The 20,745-nt window shown below is 58.6% G+C and overlaps 1 protein-coding gene across 1 annotated transcript; it reads right to left on the bottom strand.

Annotated features, from left to right (window-relative positions):
* Positions 1-327: 327 nt before the first annotated feature.
* MCM5 (minichromosome maintenance complex component 5) lies at positions 328-19,764 on the bottom strand. Its single transcript, XM_059080763.2, has 17 exons — positions 19,672-19,764; positions 19,245-19,419; positions 17,712-17,838; positions 17,506-17,634; positions 14,664-14,836; positions 12,574-12,729; positions 10,450-10,616; positions 9,837-10,008; positions 8,731-8,842; positions 7,963-8,106; positions 7,550-7,615; positions 7,123-7,299; positions 6,359-6,471; positions 4,713-4,841; positions 3,557-3,699; positions 1,528-1,655; positions 328-611 (listed from the first exon to the last, which is right to left on the bottom strand). Exons 2-17 carry the CDS (start codon positions 19,409-19,411, stop codon positions 510-512), a joined length of 2,205 nt encoding a protein of 734 aa, XP_058936746.1. The 5' UTR covers positions 19,412-19,419; positions 19,672-19,764; the 3' UTR covers positions 328-509.
* Between the last annotated feature and the right edge of the window lie 981 nt (positions 19,765-20,745).

Below are 20,745 nucleotides of genomic sequence, written 5' to 3'. Positions count from 1 at the left end.
AGTTTTGGTGAATCCAGCCAGTCTGATGCAAACCCATGGCTGTTGCCCACACGTTAGCTGCTGGGGAACAGCTGCGGACTTTCCCCAGCACCTCCACACACTGGATCTTGTTGAATTCTCACCAGTGCTGGCGAGAAGAGGGCAGGACCCGCCCCCGCCCCACCGAGCAGCTGCAGAAAGTGAGCACAGAGGTGAATGCCCTGCCCAGGAGCCCACGGGGAAGACGCAGGTCAGAAACCCAGATCTGTCAGATTCCAAAGCCTGTCCTTGCCCCACATGAGGGCAGGATGGAGGTGACAGGTCACCCAGTGCAGAAGCCCACAGATATCCAAACACACCACGGCTTTATTATTTCAATAAACTCCAAAGGCACATTTCCTGGATCTGCACGCTGAAGCAGAAGCCAGGGGCAGCGAGGCAGGGCAGCTGGGGTCCTGTCCAGAGCGCGTGGGAGGCTCAGGGAGGTGGAGGTGGGGTGGCAACAGCATTCCTGCGGCGGGAGGCGCAGCTCACTTGAGGCGGTAGAGGACCTTACGCTGCATGCGGTGCTGGATCTCACCCCGCCGCAGCATGAGCTGCAGCACCTTGTGGATGGCGTGCTCCGGGTACTTCTGCAGGACACGGGGTCGGATGAGGGGTGTGCCTCCCACGGGACCCCAGACACCCCTCTCTCCGGAAGCCCAGGTGCCCTGTGCTCATGGGGGACTCTCCAGCCTTCACATCCTACCTCTCTGCACCCGAAGACAGGCTCACACTTCCTGAGCAACTACCACGTGCCAGGCTCTGTTCTAAATCTTCACATACTTGAACTCGTTCTATCCCATAACATCCTTACACAGCTGGTACTGTGATCATCACCTTTCTACAGAAGAGGAAACTGAGGCACGGAGAAGCTAAGTCACTCACTCCAAGTCACACAGCAATTAAGTAGTAGAGCTGAGACCTCAGTTGAGCCCATCTGACTCTAGAACCCAAGCTCCTGACACCCCTAAACCCCTGTAAGTCTCTGTCTGCTCATCTCTCACACGGGCGTGGTACCACCTACTGCATAGAACTGCTCTAAGGATCAAGAGGAGATGACGTCCATGAAAGGAAGCTGAGCCCAGAAACTGGGATTGTCCCTGTGATTTCAAAGACGGCGACAAGTTCCGCACAGCTTCTAGAAGGCCCATCCCTTCTCTGTGGGGTCAAGAGCGCTGTCCCTGGCGAGCTGGGTGGCTCATCCTCCTGGCTCTGCCCCACCCCCCCCAACAGACACAGGCCAGGCAATGAGGCAAAGGGAGAGATGGAGGGCTGGGGAAGCCTGGGAGACTCCAGCAGGACCTCAGCCACCTCTCCTCTCCCCCCAATGTGACAGAGGAAGTCACAAGGGGAGGCACACTGGGGACAGGCCCGGGCCGAGGAACAGCTGCCCCTTCCCCTGTCTGCTGGGCCTGTCTGCTGAGCAACAGGACGCGGTGTGAGGTGGGTGGGGACCAGGCCACAGGGAGCCCGCAGGACTCCCACCGGGCCCCCGGGAAGGCCCACCTGCTTGGTGAAGTCCTGGACGATGCTGTGCTCCGACACCTGGGATCCAATGGCAAAGCGGCGCTTGAGCTGCTTCTCGATGCGGCTCAGCAGCTCCTGGTCCTCCTGGCTGGTGAAGCCCTCCACCCCTGTGGTGTGAGGAGGGAGACGGGTGGGTGGGGACCTCAGTCTGCCCACAGCGGTTAAGAGCGAGCCAGGCCCGGAAGAGAAAATGAGAGGAAGAGGAAGAGCGTGCCCGGGGACAAGCAGGGCCTGACCGAGGAGATGACCGACAGAGACCCAGAGTCAGGGACGGGGCAGACGTGTGGGGAAGGATGCTGCAGGCAGGGGGAACGGCAAGTGTAAAGGCCCGGAGGTGGGAAATATGCCCATCTCGATCCAAACCCGGTCAGGGGGCCGGGGGCACGGCCAGAGTGGGGGCAGGTCCTGTGGGCCCTGGAGGCCACGGCACAGGTTTTTCTTTGACTCTGGTGAGCAGAGCGGCCACTAGAGGGCTCTGAGGGCCACGAGCTGACGACAGCAGCTGGCCCCAGGCAGCTGGACAGGCAGCAGCAGGAAGACTAGCTGGAGGAATCTATCTCAGATGGAGAGCTGGAGGGGACCCAGCAGTGACCCAGAAGGGCGCGCAGGCCGCCCCGGAGACCACATCTGTGAGGCGCCCCGAGCAGCCCAGGCAAGCAGGCTCGTCATTTCCAACTATTGCCCCAGGATGGATCTCCCCTGCTGACCCAGGCCTGCAAAGGCCGTGCTTTTTCAGCTACAGAGAGGGTGGGACCGTGGTGGGGGAGCCACTGAGAGGGACATCAAGGCTCCAAGTTGAAATGAGTCTGCAAGGCAAACTCTTACCCAGCCTGCAAAGCCCAGCTCCAGTTTCACTGCCAGGAAGGCCCTCCAGGGCAGAGACTGAGTCATCTTCACCAAGGGGACGGCGGGGCGATCTGACCCCACCCACCTCCCTGGCTCCAGCCACACTGGCCCTTGAACACACCGAGCCTGCTGTCCTTGGGGTCCTGCCACTCAGCCCTCGCTCTACGTGCGGTGCCCAACCCCACACTCCGGGGAGCCATGTGTCCTCACTCACGCCAGTCTCTGCTTCCTGCCACCTCCTCAGAGCCCATCCTGGACCACCCGAGGGGCAGGGGATCCCTCCCCAACATTCCTGACCTGCTGGACTTCTCCCCTCCGCGCTCTTTACCCCGAGCTTGATTTGTCTGCCTCTTTGCTGTGTCTCCCCCGTAGAGAAGGGGGGCCTCACAAGGCGCGGACTTAGAGATCTGCTCACTCCTAGACTCCCAGCACCTAGAACAGCCTGGTAAATTCTAAGCACTAAATACCTGCTGGGGAAGGAATGAATTTGTCCCAGGGGAGCCTGGCACAGAATCAGTGCTCCAGAACTTAACGGCAGCCTGAACCCCGCTGGCCTCGGGGTCAAGAGACCTGCATTCTAGCTGGGCGAACGATGACCTTGGGCACTGTGAAAAGGCCTCTTTGGGTGTCAGTTTTCCCATCTCTAAGAGGTGAAGGGCTAAGTGCCCAGCCTGGCTTCTGGGGGTTTTGAGGGCAGCTGTAAGTGAAACTGAGGAAGAGCTCTGGAAGCACTCAAATGGTTACGGCTCAGAAACAGGGGTGCATGCAGACTTCCCTGGAGGTCCAGTGGTTAAGTCTCCATGTTTCCACTGCAGGGGGTGCAGGTTCGATCCCTGGTCAGGGAAATTCCACAAGCTGCGTAGTGCAGCCAAAAAAAAAAAAAAAAAAAGATGCCAACTATCATTCTTAATGAATGATAAAATTGCGAATTATAATAATGAACTGGGTGAAAAGAATTGTGCTCCAGAGTCTGGAGAGAGGCTGTTCTTCCCATCTTGGGGAAAAATGGCTGGTGGGGGCTGGGGACAGGAGAGGGGCTTATTCCCAGGAGGAAGCACAGAGGAGCAAATGTAGAGAAGCAACAAGCACAGCAGGTGTCCAGCATGAGCCCTGCCCACGGAGCCCACAAGCCACCTGAGGCTGGGTCCCCGCGTCTGCTCACCTGACAGGGTGCCGGACAAGGCGGCATCCAGCGTGGACACCTGGAAGAGCCTCAGAGCCTCCTCCACGTCCGCCTCCGTGGCGAAGGGCTGCAGCTTCATCTTGCTGAGGGCCTCAGCAATGCGCACGATGGCCTCCAGCTGCCTGTGTGGGAGCGACGGGACGCCAGGGTGGACTCAGCCCATCTTCTCTCCCCATCCCACTCTGACCTCCAGGAGGTGCCTGCCCCAGGCAGTAAGACTACAGGGGAGACTGCTGGCTGTCCCCGTGATCCATCTCCCTTAGTAACAGAACCCCGACTTCTATTCTAGCACGTGGCGCCTACCTAAAAGACATTTCCCAGACTCTCTTGCGTCTAGGTGTGTCTGTGTGACTAAGATGTGGCCAGTAAGCTGTAAGTCCAAATATTTTACGGGAACTTCAGGAAGTGTCCTTAAAAGATGGACCTTTCTTTTTCTTCCTCTCCAGCCACCTGGAATGTGGAGGTGATGGCTGGAGTTCCAGCAGCCATCTTGGACAATGAGGATGAGGGTGAACCTGAAGGAGCCCAGGTTGCTGATGACTGAGGAGCCATCAAATAGGTAGGGCTACCTACCCTCAAATGTTTTTACAGAAGAGGGAAATAAACTCTCAATTTACTTAAGCTACTTTATGTGGGTTTTCCATTACATACAGCCAAATCCACTTCTAACTAATCAGTGCTGGAAGCAAGATTCAAACGAGGTAGGTTCAAGCTCTTAGTCAGTCTACTGTATAAACTCACAAGAGTGACAAGAGCTAACAGCTGAGAAAACTGAGATCCAGAAAAGGAAAGCAATTTCCCTGCAGTCACACAGTGGGCTGGAGGCTAGGACCAGGTCTCCTGACTCCCAGCCTGGAACCTCCTTCACCCTCAGGCTTCCCGGCAATGGGGGAAGCTAGACCGAATTCAGAAGAAAGGGTTCCAGATTTTCTCAACAGTAAACAAACCAAGAGATACAGATAATCAGGGAGGCCACTGTTTCCACTCCCAAAGGAATGCTCCCTGCCCAGCAGCCCTGACCATAGCCTGCAGCACATAGTCAGCAACAGCCCCGGCCCCAGACTTGCTGGGCACATCGTGCCTTGTAAACCGAGGCCATCTGCCCAGCCCGGCCCTGGCCCGCCCGCCTACTCACCGCACGGTGATGGGGATGCTCGAGCGGCGGTCACTGTCCCTTTCGTGCTGACGGGCCCCGCTCCGCATGATGATGTACCGGTTCTTCAGCTTCTCTGCAGCCTCTGCTGACAGCCGAGGGCCACACTTCCTGTAGGATACGGAGTGGCTGCCATGAGGCGAGGAAGAAATCTTGGGGTACCCACCCCATCCCAGGCCCTCTGCTGGCTTGCAGACATATGCTTTCCGGGCCCACCAGACGGTGGCCTCTCAGCGGTCCTCCCCCCAACACATTCAGGGGCAAGATGCACAATGACACCCACAAGAGGCTCACAGAGACTGCTGTCCAGGGCAGGGAGCACGCCAGACTGGGGGTGGGGGAGGGTAGCAGCAGGGGTGTCTGCTCAGGATCTACCCCCACCCTATCCCCACCACCTCGCGGCCCCGTCCCAGCCAACTGAACTGTCACTGATTTAAGGGAAGCCTTAGATCACCTAATCCAACCCTCATGCTGAGGATGAGGTGAGCAAGGCCAGAGGGAGGGAGGAAATTCCCCATAAGCCACATGGGACCTGGCATCAAGGGAGGACTAGAATCTGGGGCTCCCAGACTCACATCCAAGGGCCCAAGCCTCTGAGGACAGGGCCATGAAGCGCTCAGGCATGACAAAGACCCAGCTACCAATGGGCACCACACCACCCATCACCAGGAGGAAGCAGTGAGTAGGGACCCACCTGAATGCAGCACTTCACCTCCCATCAGAAAGGCACTCAAAGATTCCCCCACCCCGACCGGGGTTTAGTTCCAATAAGAGACAGCTGAGGTGTGTGTCCAGAATCTTGGTACAGGGGCTAAAAGCACAGCCTTTGCAGCCAGGTACCTGGGTTCAAGTCTTGGCTCCACTACCTCCTGTCTCTGACCCTGGACAAGTTACTTAACCTTTCTTTGCCTCAGCTTCCCCATCTGTAAAATGGAATAATAATACACCAACCTCATAGGTCTGGGGAGAGGGATGGTGTTCACTTATACATAAAACTCTCAGGATAACATCTGACACAGGCTAATTACTATGTGTATATGACTACTGTCATTGGCCATCTGTGAGAATAACAACATTTAAGGTTGCAGCTGCCATTTACTGAGTGTTTACCTGGTGCAGGGCTGTGCCAACTCACACATCATTTTGTGTGATCCTTACAAAAACCCTAGGACACAACCACCCAGGGAAAGCGAGGCTTAACTGACTTCCCCAAGGTCACACAGTGGGGGCAGGAGTTACCCAGAGCCCATGTCCACAAGCCTCCCTGCACACCAAGAGTCAAGGGGGTCTTCGAGACCATCTAAATTCTTTTTAGTTTTTTGGCCTCGCCGCACAGCATGCAGGATCTTAGTTCCCCGACCAGGGATTGAACCCATGGACCCTGCATTAGGAGCGTGGAGTCTTAACCACTAGACCACTACACCGCCAGAGAAGTCCATCTGAATTCTCCACCTTCACTTTGGAGATGGAGACACTGAGGCCAAGAGCCACTGAGCGACTATGCAGGGTCAGGAAGGAGCAGAGCTAAAATCCTCCGGGCCTGATCTCAGGCATCCTGAATGGGGCTCTCTCCCACTCCAGGGGAGCCGGGCAGCCCCACCCCCATGGGGCCTGCATCCAGGACTCACGCACGGCAGTAGGCGATGAACTTCTTTAGCTTGGTCAGGTCGATCTCGCCCTCCACAGCCTGGGTCTGTGTCAGCGCGCTCACGTGCAGAGTGATGACGTGTTTGGCCAGCATCTGGGAGGCGGAGGGGACACGGGGTCAGCCCGCAAGCCTTCCCAAGCCAGGTCCCAACACGCAGGTGGAGCAGGCAGGGAGGGAAGAGCTGCCAGGGCTAGAACTGGTGGAGAGGAGGAGGCCCTCTCTTTCCCTGGGCGTTGTCAGCTGGTAAGACAACAGCCCAGAGCTGCCAGGCCTTCCTCTGCCACCACGAGGGGTGCAGCTGCCTGAGAACAAGCCTCCACTAAGGGAGGCCAGGCCGAGCGGCAGAGACAGCAGCGCCCAGACGACCCAGAGACCTGACCCAGCCGAGCCTCGCACCTCCAGGCTTGTCCATTACGTAAGCGCTGGAGTTCCTTTCAGAAGCTGACTGACCGGAACTGGGGCTCCAGTACTTGCATCCAAAGGTCAACCCCCTCATTTCACACAGAAGGGACCGACACCCAGGGGATGACTGACCCCAAATCTCATGGCGCATGGAGCACAGGAGAAGAGGTAGGACCCGGGACGCCCAGTGCAGCGCTCTTGGAATCCACGACCCTGCCTCCTTGGTGGCCCGCTCATGGGCCGATCTGGTGGCCGGGACTTGGGGTCAAGCCCCTTGTCTGCCCAGCCCCGCCCCTGCACCCCAGAGCCGCGCAGCTGGCTGGAGCCCTGCCCCCCACGCACCATATCCCTCTCCTCGTTGTGCTCGTCCTTGACGATGAAGATCATGTCGAAGCGGGACAGGATGGTGGGCATGAAGTCGATGTTGTCCTCCCCCTTCGTCTCGTCCCAGCGGCCAAACACCGAGTTGGCAGCAGCCAGGACGGAGCAGCGGGAGTTGAGGGTGGTGGTGATGCCGGCCTGACAGGGAAGCGTGGGGGGCCACAGAGGCCAGGGAGGTGAGCACGCGGGGTCGCGGCCCTCTCCGGTGCGCACGCCCATGCCTGCACGCACACACTCACGCACGCACGCACACACCCAGGATTCCAGGACCGCTGCTGAGGCCAACAGAGGTCAGGCCGCTCAGGGCAGCCGGAGGACGGGGCCAGAACCTGGCCCGTCCCAGCACCCCGGAACAGCTCCGCCAGGCTGGACCAGGGAGGATGCTCACCTTGGCAATGGAGATGGTCTGCTGCTCCATGGCCTCGTGGATGGCCACGCGGTCGTCTTCTCGCATCTGTGTAGGAGATAGAAACGTCCACCGGACCCAGGTGAGGGGCCGGGGCACGGTGGCAGCAGGAGACCCTACAGGAGCTACCATTCCCAAGTCCCAACCCTGTGCCAGGCCGATGGCAGGAACCGGGTCACCTCTAGTCACGGGACAGTGTATGGGCTTGGCTCTCCTCTCCCTACTCTCAGCTGTGGAAACCGGGGCTCGGAGAGGTGCAGCTACTTCCCGATACTAACGGGAGGTCTCCACATCACAGGTGGTTTCTGCCCTCCAAGCACAGAAGGCCACACCCCCAGCCCGCGGCCAGCAGGCACCACCACCACTGAGCCACCACCTCACCCTGCCAGGCTCACCTTGTCAAACTCATCGATACAGACGACCCCACCATCGGCCAGGACCATGGCCCCGCCCTCCATGATGAAGTTCCGGGACGAGGGGTCCCTCATCACCGAGGCTGTCAGGCCGGCCGCGCTGCTGCCTTTCCCAGACGTGTACACCTGGGGGAGGGAGGCGGGAGGGTCAGGGCCCATCATGGCTCCATGCTGACCCAGTAAGTCAAGGGGCCCCAGGAACTAGGGCTCAACCAAGGTCACACATCACAGCTGGCTGCAGAGCACAGACAACCTCAGTGTTCCTCCTCCAATGGGGGGACCACCCCAGCCCCAGCCTGGCGGTTCTCCCACAAGGGAGCGTTCACATCCATCACTCACCCGAACCCCACGACTGTCCCATGAAGCAGCCCCCAGGGGCCCGGCTCACGGAGGAGCAAACTGAGGCCGAGAGGACAGCAGTGACACTGTTCCGGGGGCCTCAGGGCTGGGTCGCCTCCTGACTCCCAGGAAAGGCATCCCCACCCTGACTCCCTTGTCATCTATTGCTATCGATGCTAAGACTCAGCGGATGGATAAACTGAGACTCAGAAAGACTGGGGGACTTGCTCAAGGCCCACAGCCAATTACCAGCCAGGCTGAGACCAAACAAACCCCATCCGGTCCGGCCCTCGGCCCGTTGCCCCAAACCTACAGACGCCGTCGGGCCCCTTCCTCCTCTATCCTGTCCTGCCCGCAGCCTTCCTCTCCGCGGCGCAGCTGAGGCGGACAGAGGTCACCCTGAGCACCCACCCCGATGGGAGAGCACTTCTCCACAAACTTCAGCAGCTGCGACTTGGCCGTCCCCGGGTCCCCCAGCATCAGCAGGTTGATGTCTCCTCGGCGAGTGAGGCCGTCGGGGAGCCTGGGGGAAGACGGGCAAGCGGGCCAGGTGAACAAGGCGAGAAACCCAGGGCTAGGGCTGCCTGCTCACAGCGGTCTGGCTGTCGGCCCCCTGACCTGTCATGAGCCTCAGAGCAGGCGGGGAGGCGGGGGCTCTGGCCCGGGAGCCACGTTCATAGCCAGCTGTGTCCCCTAGCCTCATCCGTGGTGACTTGCCTCCAAGGGAGGGGAGGGTCAGAGGAAACGGCACTTAGAGCTGGGCTCGGGCACACAGTCGGCATCTGATAAACACCCCGCAACCCAGCTGGGGAGAAGGAAAAGAGGGAGCCAGCAGCGGGCTGCGTGCAGTACTGTGGAGTGGACACCGCGAGGGAAGGCTCCTGGCCCCAGCATGCGTGCCCGTGAGCAAGTTCCTTTAGCTCTCTAGGCCTCCACTTCCTCATCTATGAAATGGGCTCGACTAACTTTCTCACAGGGCTAACCTGGGGACTGACTGGGTTGGAAACACATAAAAGCACTCAGAAGAATGTCTGCCACGTGGTAAGAACTCAGTAACTGGTAGCTGCTAATAATATTATTACTTCCTCTACCTCTACTATGTTACTTTAAAAGGACGCGACCTCTCGAGTATGAGGCTTTCACCCGTCTTATTCACGTGGAGACTTGGGTTCAGAGAGGTGGTGTCTCTTGCCCAAGGTCGCAAGGCAAATAAGCAGCCATGAGAGATGTCACCCCGGTCTCAGACTCCAAGCCCGAGCTCTCCCCTGCACTGGCCAGGCTCCGCACACCGCCAAGGCCCCAGCCTAGCCAGGGCCGGGCAACTGCTCCGGAGGAAGGGTGTGGGCCAGCCCCAAGCCGGCTGGCAGCGAGCCTGGGAGGGTGCCTGAGAGAAGCAGGAGGGGCTGAGGGTCCTGGGCAAATGAAAAGGGCGTTCAAGTCCTGAGCACCCGGCAGCTGCCCTCCTGCGGGCAAGTCACTCGTTCCCCTCCCCGGACCTGGGGGCCCTGGACACCCACCTCTTTCGGGAACCCCCGAAGAGCAGGCAGGCGATGGCCTTCTTCATGTCTGTGCCCCCGAAGATGGAGGGGGCGATGCTCTTGGAGATGACCTCGTAGACGTTGGGGAGGGCGGCCAGGCGCCGGAACTCCTCCTCCTCCTGCGGGGTCACGGACCCAGCAAAGCTGCGGCCTGGACGGGCAGAGGAGGGGGGTGAGTGAGTGCCCTGAGGGAGAAACTGCTGCCTGTGGCCCACCACCCTGCGCCGGCCCAGGGCCTCCCAGAGGGCAGGGCCGTCAGAGCCAGGTAGCACAAGCGTCGGTCTCAGCAAAGACAGAACCCCAGGTCTCCGCACCAGGCGTGGGCCTGTGTGTTCCGGGGTCCAGTGAGCAAGCGGAAGAGTGTGCAGGGCGGGGGGGGATGACCTGAGGAGGGCCAGGTGACAGGGGCCCTCAGGGACACCTTCCATCTTGCCCACGGGGCTGACACGGCGTCTCTGGTGCGAACAGCACCGCTCACCCGGCTGCCGTGCAGGACAGAGCGCGGGGCAAAGGTGGAGACGGGGAGACCAGGACGAGGCCCACCAACCGCCCAGGGGAGAGACGACGGGGGTTCGGCCCAAAGCACACTCACCGGAGCCATCTGTGTCCACCTGGATGCCCAGGACCCGGATGTAGGAGCTCCGGATGCCCACGCCCACCCTGTCGCGGCCCCTGCTGGCGGTCAGGCCAAACTTCTTGATGGAGTAGATGCCCATGATGGTGACCCTGTTCCCAGGGACGACCTTGTCACACAGGTACCTGAGAGGAGGATGGGGAGGAAGAAGGTGAGGCTGGTGGGGGCAGGGAGCCCCCGGCTCCCCCGACCCCGTCACGCTTGCCGTCCGTCCACCTCGGCATCTCTACACGAGGCCCCACGGGCTGGCTCCAGCCCCCGCACTGCCCAGGGTCCTCTCCCTCTCACCACAACCCAGCCCATGCTTGGACGGCCCAGCTGCTGGGAGGAGGACAGGCCTTGGTCGTGGGGGCGGCCTGACCCCTCCACGGGCCTCAGGAGCTCGTCCGTTATGCTTGTTGGAGTTGGGGGGGCGCCCACCCCAGCCCCTCAGGTGCCCCGTCTCCATCTCATCTGCTGTCAGACACATTGCAGGGCCCCCCTCGGCCATCTCGGGGGAAGCCTTCCTCCTCACGCCCTCCCAGCCTCCCTGCAAGGGCCACACCCCGCTTCTGCCTCTTTCACAGCTCCACGAGCTCAGTCAAGTCATTCTGTCTCTGGATTTTAATTTCCTCTTAAAAAAAAAAAAAAAAAAAGATGTTGAGGGACTTCCCTGGTGGTCCGGTGGTTAAGAATCTGCCTTCCAACGCAGGGGACACGGGTTCGATCCCTGGTCGGGGAACTAAGATCCCACATGCTGCGGGGCAACTAAGCCCGCGCGCCACAAAGACGGAGCTCGCGCGCCACAACCAGACAGAAGCCTGAGCGCCGCAACAAGAGATACCGCATGTCGCAACCTCTGGCCTGTGCAGCACAGAAAGGACACTGGGGCATGTATCCGTACTCTGCTGCTTAGAAGCTGCGTGACCTCTCTGAGCCTGGGAGGGGATGATAAAGTGATCTGACCTGCTGGGTTACTGTGGGATGAAGTGGGGTACGAGACCCAAAAGTGCTTTATCTACCAGAGAGTCACATCCCCTAAAGGACCCTCACTGTCCTTGTTAATGTTCTATGACTCCCCTCTTCCCAGACCCCACTTCCTCAGCTTTGAATAATCTAATGATAGACCACTTGAATAATTTATAAATACTGAATATTTAATCTGCATTAAAGAACTGTGCTAGAGACACAGTGTAGAGGACAAATATATGGACACCAAGTCGGGGAAAAGGGGGGTGGGATGAACTGGGAGACCGGGATTGACATGTACACACTAATATGTATCAAACAGATAACTAACGAGAACCTGCTGTACAGCACAGGGAACTCCACTTCTCTGTACAGCAGAAACACAACATTGTAAAACAACTATATCTCAAGTAAAAAAAAGAAAAAGAAAAAGGAACCGTGCTACACATTCAACATGCATTTTCCAATTTAAACCTCCCAGCAGCCTGATGAGATTAAGGCCTGTCACTGTCCCCGTTCTCCTGGTAAGGAGACTGAGGCTCAGAGAGCCCATGTAACTTGCTCAAGAGCCTGACCTCTACACCTTCCACAGCCACTAAGGAAGCTAATGACCTACGGACCCCCTCCTCCGAGAAACGTGCAGCACGCGATGTTGGGGTGCAGGAGCCCAGGTGAAGAAGCCCAGTCCACACCTCCACACCTTCCTCCCAGGTCACCAGGAAGGGACCGGGCTGGCCCAGCACCCTCTCCCCCTTTCCAATCACCCCGCAACATCCAAGGAAGAATCTTAACAGAAAGCCTGGGGTGGGCATCAGGCTGGAAAGAGGCTCCCCCAGCTACTGGCCGCCCAGCTCTGGGCCTCCCAGTTCTAAGAGGGCTGCGGAGACTCTGCAGGAAGAACGCAGGCTGGCAGCCCAGCCCCTCCACTCACTGAGCCGGTCACACATCCTCGTCTGCAAAGAGGGGTGGACCTGCCCCTGCAGATTATGGGGAGATGAGATGAGAGGAAGCATGAGGGCAGCACCAGGCACAGAGCAAGTGTTCTGTAACCAGCCGCCCTCCCCCGTACCCCACTGCGCTCAGCCGGCCGCTCGCGGCTCCCGACTCAGGGGCACGGCCAGGGGGCCCGCTCACCTGTCGCAGTAGAGCTGCATGTGTCTGGGCATCTCGCCATGGGGCACCGCATCCGGCAGCTCCTGCAGCTTCAGGGTCTGGAAGTCCACGCACTTGCACTTGTCCGGCATGATGAAATACGGATCCAGCGGGCACTTGGGGCGCCCGGCCTGATCCCTGTTGGTGGGGAGGAGAAGGGTCACCAGAGCTGCCCCCAGAGCCCCAAGGCCAGGAGTTGGCGACAGGACTGGCCAGCAACAAGCTAGGGGTCTCCAGGACCCCGCGAGAAGGCCCTAAAGGAGGGCAGCTCAGCAGGGGTATACCCACAGGGCTAGGAGTGGGGAGACCTGCTCTGAGCCTGGCTCCCCCATTAACCTGCTACGAGGCAGACAAGTCACACTCCCAGCCCTCCCGAGGGGGTCTCAGTGTCCCCACAGGTGAAGAGGGGCCAAATCGCCAGTGACCTTTCCAGCCCCCCACTCAGATCCCAGGACCTGCCAGTGAGGGTCTGGGCGCCTCGAGACCCTGCTCAGGGTTCCAGGCGTCCATGCACCTCAACATGATGAAATCGCTATCCCACTATTACAGCTGCGTTACTGCAAAGCACTGACTTTGTGCCGGGCACTATCCGATGCACTGGGGACACAGCCGTGAACAGAAAGTCCCTGCTCTTCTGGAGCTCAGGTTCTGGTCGTGGGAGGCGAAGAACGCCAACCGGCAGATAACCACACACCAGGACAACAGAGGTACCATCAAGGAGGCGGGTCTGCAAGAGGGACACGCACCCAGGCCTAAGGGGGAGGGTCAGGGAGGCACCCTTGTGAGGTGATATCGGAGGAGAAAGCCGAAGGAAGCAGCGAGGTCACAGACTTTGGAGGTGAGAGGAAAGAAAGTTCCGGGCGGAGAACAGCAAGTCCAAAGGCCCTGTGACAAGAGCGCGCTCAGCATGTTCCAGGAATGGCAGGGAGGCAGGAAGGCTGGGCTGAGAGACGAGGGAGGACAGGAGGCCACAGGACAGGAGCCAGGAGCAGCCCGAGGAGGGCCATGCAGGCTGAGATGGGCCTTGACTTTGGGAGAGACGGAAATGGCTGAATTGCCTGTAGTGTAAGGGGTCACCTGGCTGCCAGGGGGTGGAGAGACTGGGGGACGAGGGTGGGCGGGCGCAGGGGCACCGGGGCAGGTGAGGGATGACGGCAGTGTGGAGCAAGGAGACGCGCCGAAGGGGGCGAGAGAAGACCTGGTTCTCCACGTACAAACATAAGGGCAGAGCCGAAGGGCTTCCTGATTGTCTGGATACGAGACAGGAAAAAACACCACGAGACCAAGGATTTGGACCCGAACATCTGAAAAGATGGCCTTCCCACTTGGGGTAGGGGTCATGCTGCAGGAGGGCAGATCTTGGGATGGGATGGAATCTGCCACACAGGGTGCGGGGCTTGTGCAAATCTGCAACGCCCAGCAGACACCCATATGAGGGTATCCGGTGGGTAGCTGCGTGTGAGGCTGGGCTTCAGTGGAAACACACATTTGCGTGTCCCTTGCACAGAGACGGTATTCAAAGCCCGAGACAGGCAAGGGGGTTAAGTATAGAGAAAAGAAGGGTGGCTGAGGCCTGAGGTCGGGAAGCTGAGGGGAACCAGCAGCCAGAGAGGGCAGGGGCCCTTGAGATGAGGGGTCAGCAATGGTTTTCTGTAAGGAGCCAGAGACAAATATTTTCAGTTTTGTGGGCCATGAGGCCACACACTCCGCCTCCGAAGTGCAAATGCAGCCATAGGCAACGTGTAAACAAAGGAGCCTGGCATGTTCCTGGGCCTTCCCTCCAGACCTGACCCAGCAAGCCAAGGTTTGCTGTAGAAGACTGACTCCCGGTGGACTCCCAACCCTGGCTCCCGGCACAGGCTGTGTGGGCGCTCCGGAGGGACAGAACTCACCACTGCAGAGGGACGCCACCGCCCCAGGGTATCAGGTCTGCCCCAGGCCCACAGGGCACACCCTGCCCCAGCCCCTCCCTGCTGCAGGTGGTGCAGGCCGGGTCCTCCTCCTTCACATCTCCACGCAGACGTCACCCTGTCACCCCCACCGTGCCGCAGCGCCACGCAGAGCCCACTCACGTGTTGCACTTCCTGGGCAGGGCGTAGCCCTCCAGGCCGGGGCGCATGGCGACGTTGGTGAGGGTGTTGCGGCAGCTGCGGCACTGGACGGAGATGCGGGTGGCCTTAGCACGGACCCCAGAGGCGGCAATGATGATGCCGGGGATCTTCACCAGGTGAGACATCGTGTCTGACTGCAACAGAGCCACAGGGAGGGTGGCTGGTTAAAGGGAGCCGGGAACACTTGAGATCCCGTAGGAGAATCTTTCTCTAGTGTGTACTTAAGTATTCAGGGATACAGGACCATGTCTGTAACTTACTTTAAAATACTTTAGCAGGGGGCTTCCCTGGTGGCGCAGTGGTTAGGCATCCGCCTGCCAATGCAGGGGACACGGGTTCTAGCCCTGGTCCGGGACGACCCCACATGCCGCGGAGCAACGAAGCCCTGTGGCACCACAACTACTGAAGCCCGCGAGCCTAAAGCCCGCAAGCCACAACTACTGAAGCCCACGTGCCTAGAACCCGTGCTCTGCAACGAGAAGCCACCGCAATGAGAAGCCCGCGCACCGCAACGAAGAGTAGCCCCTGCTCACCACAACTAGAGAAAGCCCGCGCACAGCAACTAAGACCCAACACAGCCAAAGATAAATAAATAAATTTATTTTTTAAATAAATAATAAAACATTTTAGCAGAAAAAAGAAGAAAGCAAATAAGGCAAAATGTTAACAGCCATTAAATCCAGGTGGAGGTAGATGGGGTCCATTACACTCTTCTCACTACTTTTGTGTGTGATTTTTTAAATAATATAAAGCAAAACACAAGAAAAGTTCCTTTCATCATCATCTCCTCTTCCCTCTCCCAGGAGCTTTTCTGGGACAGACAGGCAGGCTACAGGTTCGTGCTGAGGGCCCTCGCAGCCCAGAAGGTGGGGAAGGGAGCAGAAGGGGAAAGACTCGGGAAGGGGGCTGCCCCCCCATAAGTGAGACCAGAGGCACGTGCTGCTGCCACAGCCCAGCAGGCCCCAAAACTGCTGAACCCCCCCGAGAGCTTGTCTTCGGGAAAAGTATCTACAAGCTGCAGGAAGCCTAGCCCTCCAGGATCCCAGGGTTGGAAAAGACTGAGGCTGCCTCAGCCCCTGAGCCACCCCAACAAGCGATCCTTCTGGAGAGGACCCCTCCTCTACTACAGGACACCCGTCACCTGAGGCAGGCTGGTCACTGGGTTTTCCAGTGGGTCTGAGAATAGGAAGCTTGACCCATGTGGGGCTGAGCTTTGCTTCTCTGAGCAAACAGCTGCCCCGCAAAACAAGTCCAATGCCGCCTCCGCAGACAGGCAAATGCGTGATGCTCGGGTGAGTTCCACACACGGTCCCAGGTCCCCTCCCTGGTGCTGGGCACAGAGACGAAGCCGACACGCTCCACAGCCTCGAGAGCCCACAGCCCAGCCCTGCTTCTGGAACAGAACTGCCATTGTGCTAATCAAGGAGGATTTGGCAGGGACCCCAGCCAAGCTGCAAGACATGGGGATTCCAGCAAAGACCAGAGCATGGCCTTGTGGTGAGTGACATGGAAGGGAGGAGGTGACACTACCTGGGCCCACAGTTCAAAGGCACAGCCACGGGCATCCTTTCATTTGCCTCTCACAACAGCCTCGTGACAGAGGAACCAATGTCAGGCCCTCACTTCCTCCTCAGGAAGCTCTCCTCTCCCACCCCTGCCTGTTGTATAAATTCTCCTTTCACACGGCAGCCCAAGGGCACCTGTAAAGATAGAATCGGCCCATCCTCCTACCTAACCTTCAATTCAAGCTGCTTTCCACAGCAGCCAAGGCCCTGGCCATCTGGCCTCTCTACCGGCTCCCTCCCTTCCTCTCCCCCCACCCTCATTCCCTGAGGTCCAGCCACACTGGTTTCTTTCTGTCCTTTGAAACCTGCCGCTGTCCCCACCCCAGTGCCTTTGCACCTGCTTCTCCAGGAGCCTGGAACACTCCTCCCTCTGACTGTCACAGGGCTGCATATCCCGCAGGTTTTCACGCCAACATCACTTCCTCAGAGGGGCCTTCTCCGACCACCTCCCGGACCCCCGGCCACTGCCACACTGCCTGTTTCCTTTGCTTCATGACTTGTATCACAGGACCTGAAATCAGTTCACTGCTCCTTGTCTGTTTCTCCCACTGTAAGCTCCATGGAACCAGGTCCTGTCTGTCTACAGTGAGGGTCCCCCAGCACCCGGCGAGGGGCAGTCACTCGAGAAGTGCTCATTGAATAAAACCAATAAAGACTGGATGGCAGACTGGCTCTGCCAAATTCTCCCTCGTCCTCATCACTCTCCAGCCATGCTGGCTGTCCTCCCCTCGGCCTGGCACACACCCTGCGCCCCTTGCCTCGCAGGCTTTGTACCAGTTGTGCCCTCCATGCCCCCCCAAACATTCTCTCCCAGCTGTTTGTGTGCTGCCTGTTCTCACCCTCAGATCTCCACTCAGACGTGCCCTCCTCAAAGCAGGCTTCCTGATGTTTTCCAGAAGGGCCCCCGCGTTCTCTCATCACCCTCTTGGTTTCTCCCCTTGCTCTTACGGTCATCTACAGTTATCATGGGTGACGTTCACCAGCTTAGCCAGTCTCCCCGGGGACAGCAGCTTGTCCTGAGTTCACCACTGTTTCTCCAGGACACAACTCACGCCTTGCCCACAGGAGGAACTCAGCAAACATTTGCCCGACGAGCTAAGTTTTCAAGGGCGCAAACAGGCTCAGAAAGGTCGAGTGAGTTGCTCAGGGTCACACAGCTGGCACCCAGGTCTCTCTCCAAAGCCCCTCCTCACATGCAGCCGCCACCGCCACCCTTCAACTGGCGTGAGTGGACCCACCTTCAGGCTACGGATGCTGGACGGGCTGGCATCCGACTTGAGCATGACCTGGATGTCCTGGAGCACCTCGTCGCCAGCAGGCCGGGGCCGGGTCACCTCATCAGCCACCTCCTTGGCAGCTTCCTCCAGCTGGAGAGGAGGAGGGGGGCAGGCTGTGAGTGACCAGAGCGGGGCCAGCCCTGGAGGTTCGGGGAGGTCCCACTCACCAGCTGCAAATGCTCAGCCGGCTGCTTGTACAAGTAGTCGGCCAGGTCCTCGTCGAAGCTGGCAAGGTCCTCCATTTCCACCTCGATCCAGTACTCCCCCAGGTTATAATGCCGCTTGAGTTCATCCCTGGGGTGGGGGTGGGGGTGGGGAAGGGCGCAGAGAAGAGGAGACAACGCTGGCTGAGGTGCGCCCGCACCCTGAGTCTCCCACACCACTGCCCCGCCACCCCGCTTCCCAAACACATCTAGTTCCAGGTGGTTCTGTTATTTAACCCTGCAGAGGCCTCCCCCCACTGCTGAAAGGTATCCTCCAAAGAAAGCTCCACGGAACGGGTCCAAGCAGTAATCAAAGGACAGTTCAGCGCTCACAGACAGGGTTCTATGCGTAGGTGTCTGGAAGACTCTCACTGCAAACCAGTCCTTTCAGTGGACTCCTTGGAGCCTTTAACCCTCTCTCAGATACTAACAAGGCACACGGCTAGAACCTGGAGATTGAAGGCAGCAGAGACCATGTCTGTCTTGTCAACCACCAGACTCTTTTTACAGAGCATCCTATGCGACTATTATCCCCAAAACACATTCGGGAGCCACTGACCTCCTCGGCCTCATACCTGTCTACCTCAGGTCCGGAGCCGCATACAACAGCCAGCCTGGCCCCGAGAGCCCCTTGCTGTAACACGCCACCCCATACCCTGCCCATGCATGCAACTGCTCCTATCTGAAATGCCTTCCATGCTTGACACTCTCCTCTCAGCTCAAGGTCACCTCGGCTCCCGTGGAAGCCTCCCTAACTCCCCTTGTACATTCCTCCTTTGAAGTGAATATCACTTTGTAATTTATTTGTAGATCCCAATGCCTCATTCCCATTGACTTAGAAGCTCCTTGGGAGCAAGTAGTATGAATCTTTTCATCTTTGCATCTCAGAATCCAGCACACAGATGGTCAATGTCGGCTGATGCATGAATAAATGGAGGCAGGAGTGGCTGTGCCGTTTTACTGATATAGAAACTACGGCCCAGAGAGACCATGACTTGGGAGTCGCTCAGCTAATAATCCATCAGGCCCAAGCCTGGACCTGCAAACTCACGTTCTCTGCATTTTAACGGCCTATGAGAATCTGGTGCGATGTCACCAACGTACAGTGACTAGGAACAGGGGCCTTGCCCAGCTCATTCAGTGCTGCAGCCCAGCACCTGGAACAGTGCCTGGCATGCAGCAGGTGCTCAATCAATAGGAGTTGATTGAGTGGAATGAAGAACGAATGAATGAGTGAAATAAAACATAACTACCATCTTCACATTTTGCATCCACTCAGAACTTGGTTTACAACGTATCGCAGACATTAAACGGAAGGACAGTAAGAAATAGATTAATAGGAACAAATCCTGGACGAAGAACCCAGGTGACTCACTCAATCGTTAACTTCATATGTGAAATGTACAAAACCATACGCCACGGGGGTGCGGGGCCCCAGTGAGTGGACGAAGCACCACTAGGACCGCACCTTCCCTCCTGCACCGTTCCGGCCCGCACCTGTACTTGAAGGTGAAGCCCGTGCGGTCCGTGCCCACTCGGTACTGCCGCAGGAACTCCTTGAAGCGCCTCTGCAGCTGCGACTTGCGGGCCTGCCCCTCATCGGCCGCGTTGTCGCTCCCAAAGCTGTCGCTGTAGAAAATGCCGGGGTCGTCGAAGCCCGACATGACTGCACCTGGCGCGGGGACAAGGAGCTGGAGCAGATTGGGGGGGGGGGGGTGATGGGGCCGCGCGGCGTTCCCTCCGAATACCTGGGTCCTCGGCTTTGAATGCGGGGCGGGCGTGAGCCCGGTTCCGCCTCCCGGACCCCTACACCAGTTCTCCCAGGAGAAACCCCTGCCCAGACCTACTGCGCCCCAAATGCAGATGCCTGCCGACCCCTGGGCACGGCTCCGCGGTGCCCACTCCCCAGCCCCGCTGGCCTCACCTCACTCTTCCCGCGCTCCCTGGAACCAAAGAGACGAGCCGCCACGGTCCGCCGCCGCCTTTCGCGGGAAAAACCAGACGCAGCGTTTGGACGCCGCGGCTGCTGCTCCCTCATTGGTTCGCCGGGACCCCGCGGCCAGCGATTGGACCGTGCTGCGCCCGCGAGTCCCGCCCCCCAAGAGCGGGCCGCCGAAGAGGATTGGCGGCAGGGTGCGTGACGTCATACCTCCTGGCCTCCTTCCGGGCTCCATTTTGCTTGCCGGACAATTTGGCGCGAAACTGACCCGGAGGTAGCGGCGGGGCGGGGCGCAAAGATGGCGGAGGGGCGGGCGGAGGGGCGGGCCGAGGGCCGGCGCGGGCTTGCGAGGGCTTTTCTGTGTACTCTTCTTAGGTCTTTTTCAAAGTCTCAGGAGGAAACGACCCCTTTCAGAGCCACAGGGCGGAAGAAGCTATAGGTCCCTGAGAAGTACGTCCTTGCCGGGTGTGAGCCTGCTTCCCCCTAGCGGCTGGAGGGGGCGCTGCCTGCCTGCGCTTCCAGCTCTCACCCCAAACACGCTTCCGAAAGTCGGGGATCAATCAAGAAGCCACCTCTGGTGTCGTTAACGCCTCTAGGACGAAACTCAGACTTGGGACCCGAGGGATGTTTTCTTAGACCCAATTGGCGATTTCTTTTTTTCAGTTGTATGAGAGTTTTCATTATTTGGCAATGCTTAAAATTTGTGAAAATTCATGAGCAGATTCCCACACTAACTTGAAAAACGGGAAGATCTGGCAAAACTTGACAGATTCTCAAGCGGCGATAAGGCCTGCATAATCTCCCCTCCCTTCTTTTCCATTCTCACTGGCAACATGAACTATTTTTTCTAATGTTTATTATTTATTTGGTTGCGCTGGGTCTTAGTTGCGGCAGGCCGGCTCATTAGCTGCAGCACGTGGGCTCCTTAGTTGTGGCATGCAAACTCAGTTGCTGCATACATGTGGGATCTAGTTCACTGACCAGGGATTGAATCCGGGCCCCCTGCATTGGGAGCGCAGAGTCTTAACCACTGTGCCACCAGAAGTCCCACAACATGAA

This window comes from Kogia breviceps, chromosome 12, assembly GCF_026419965.1.
Source record: "Kogia breviceps isolate mKogBre1 chromosome 12, mKogBre1 haplotype 1, whole genome shotgun sequence".
NCBI lineage: Eukaryota > Metazoa > Chordata > Mammalia > Artiodactyla > Physeteridae > Kogia > Kogia breviceps.
Note: the sequence above shows the minus strand (reverse complement) of the source record. Positions and strands in the feature narration are given on the sequence as shown.

Coding starts and splice junctions, on each gene's coding strand:
- MCM5 (XM_059080763.2), bottom strand. CDS start 19,411: ATGTCGGGCTTCGACGACCCCGGCATTTTCTACAGCGACAGCTTTGGG. Junction 14,837..17,505: donor CCAGCATCCGTAGCCTGAAG/GTGGGTCCACTC, acceptor GCTCTGTTGCAG/TCAGACACGATGTCTCACCT. Junction 8,843..9,836: donor TTCGGGGGTTCCCGAAAGAG/GTGGGTGTCCAG, acceptor GTCTTCCCCCAG/GCTCCCCGACGGCCTCACTC.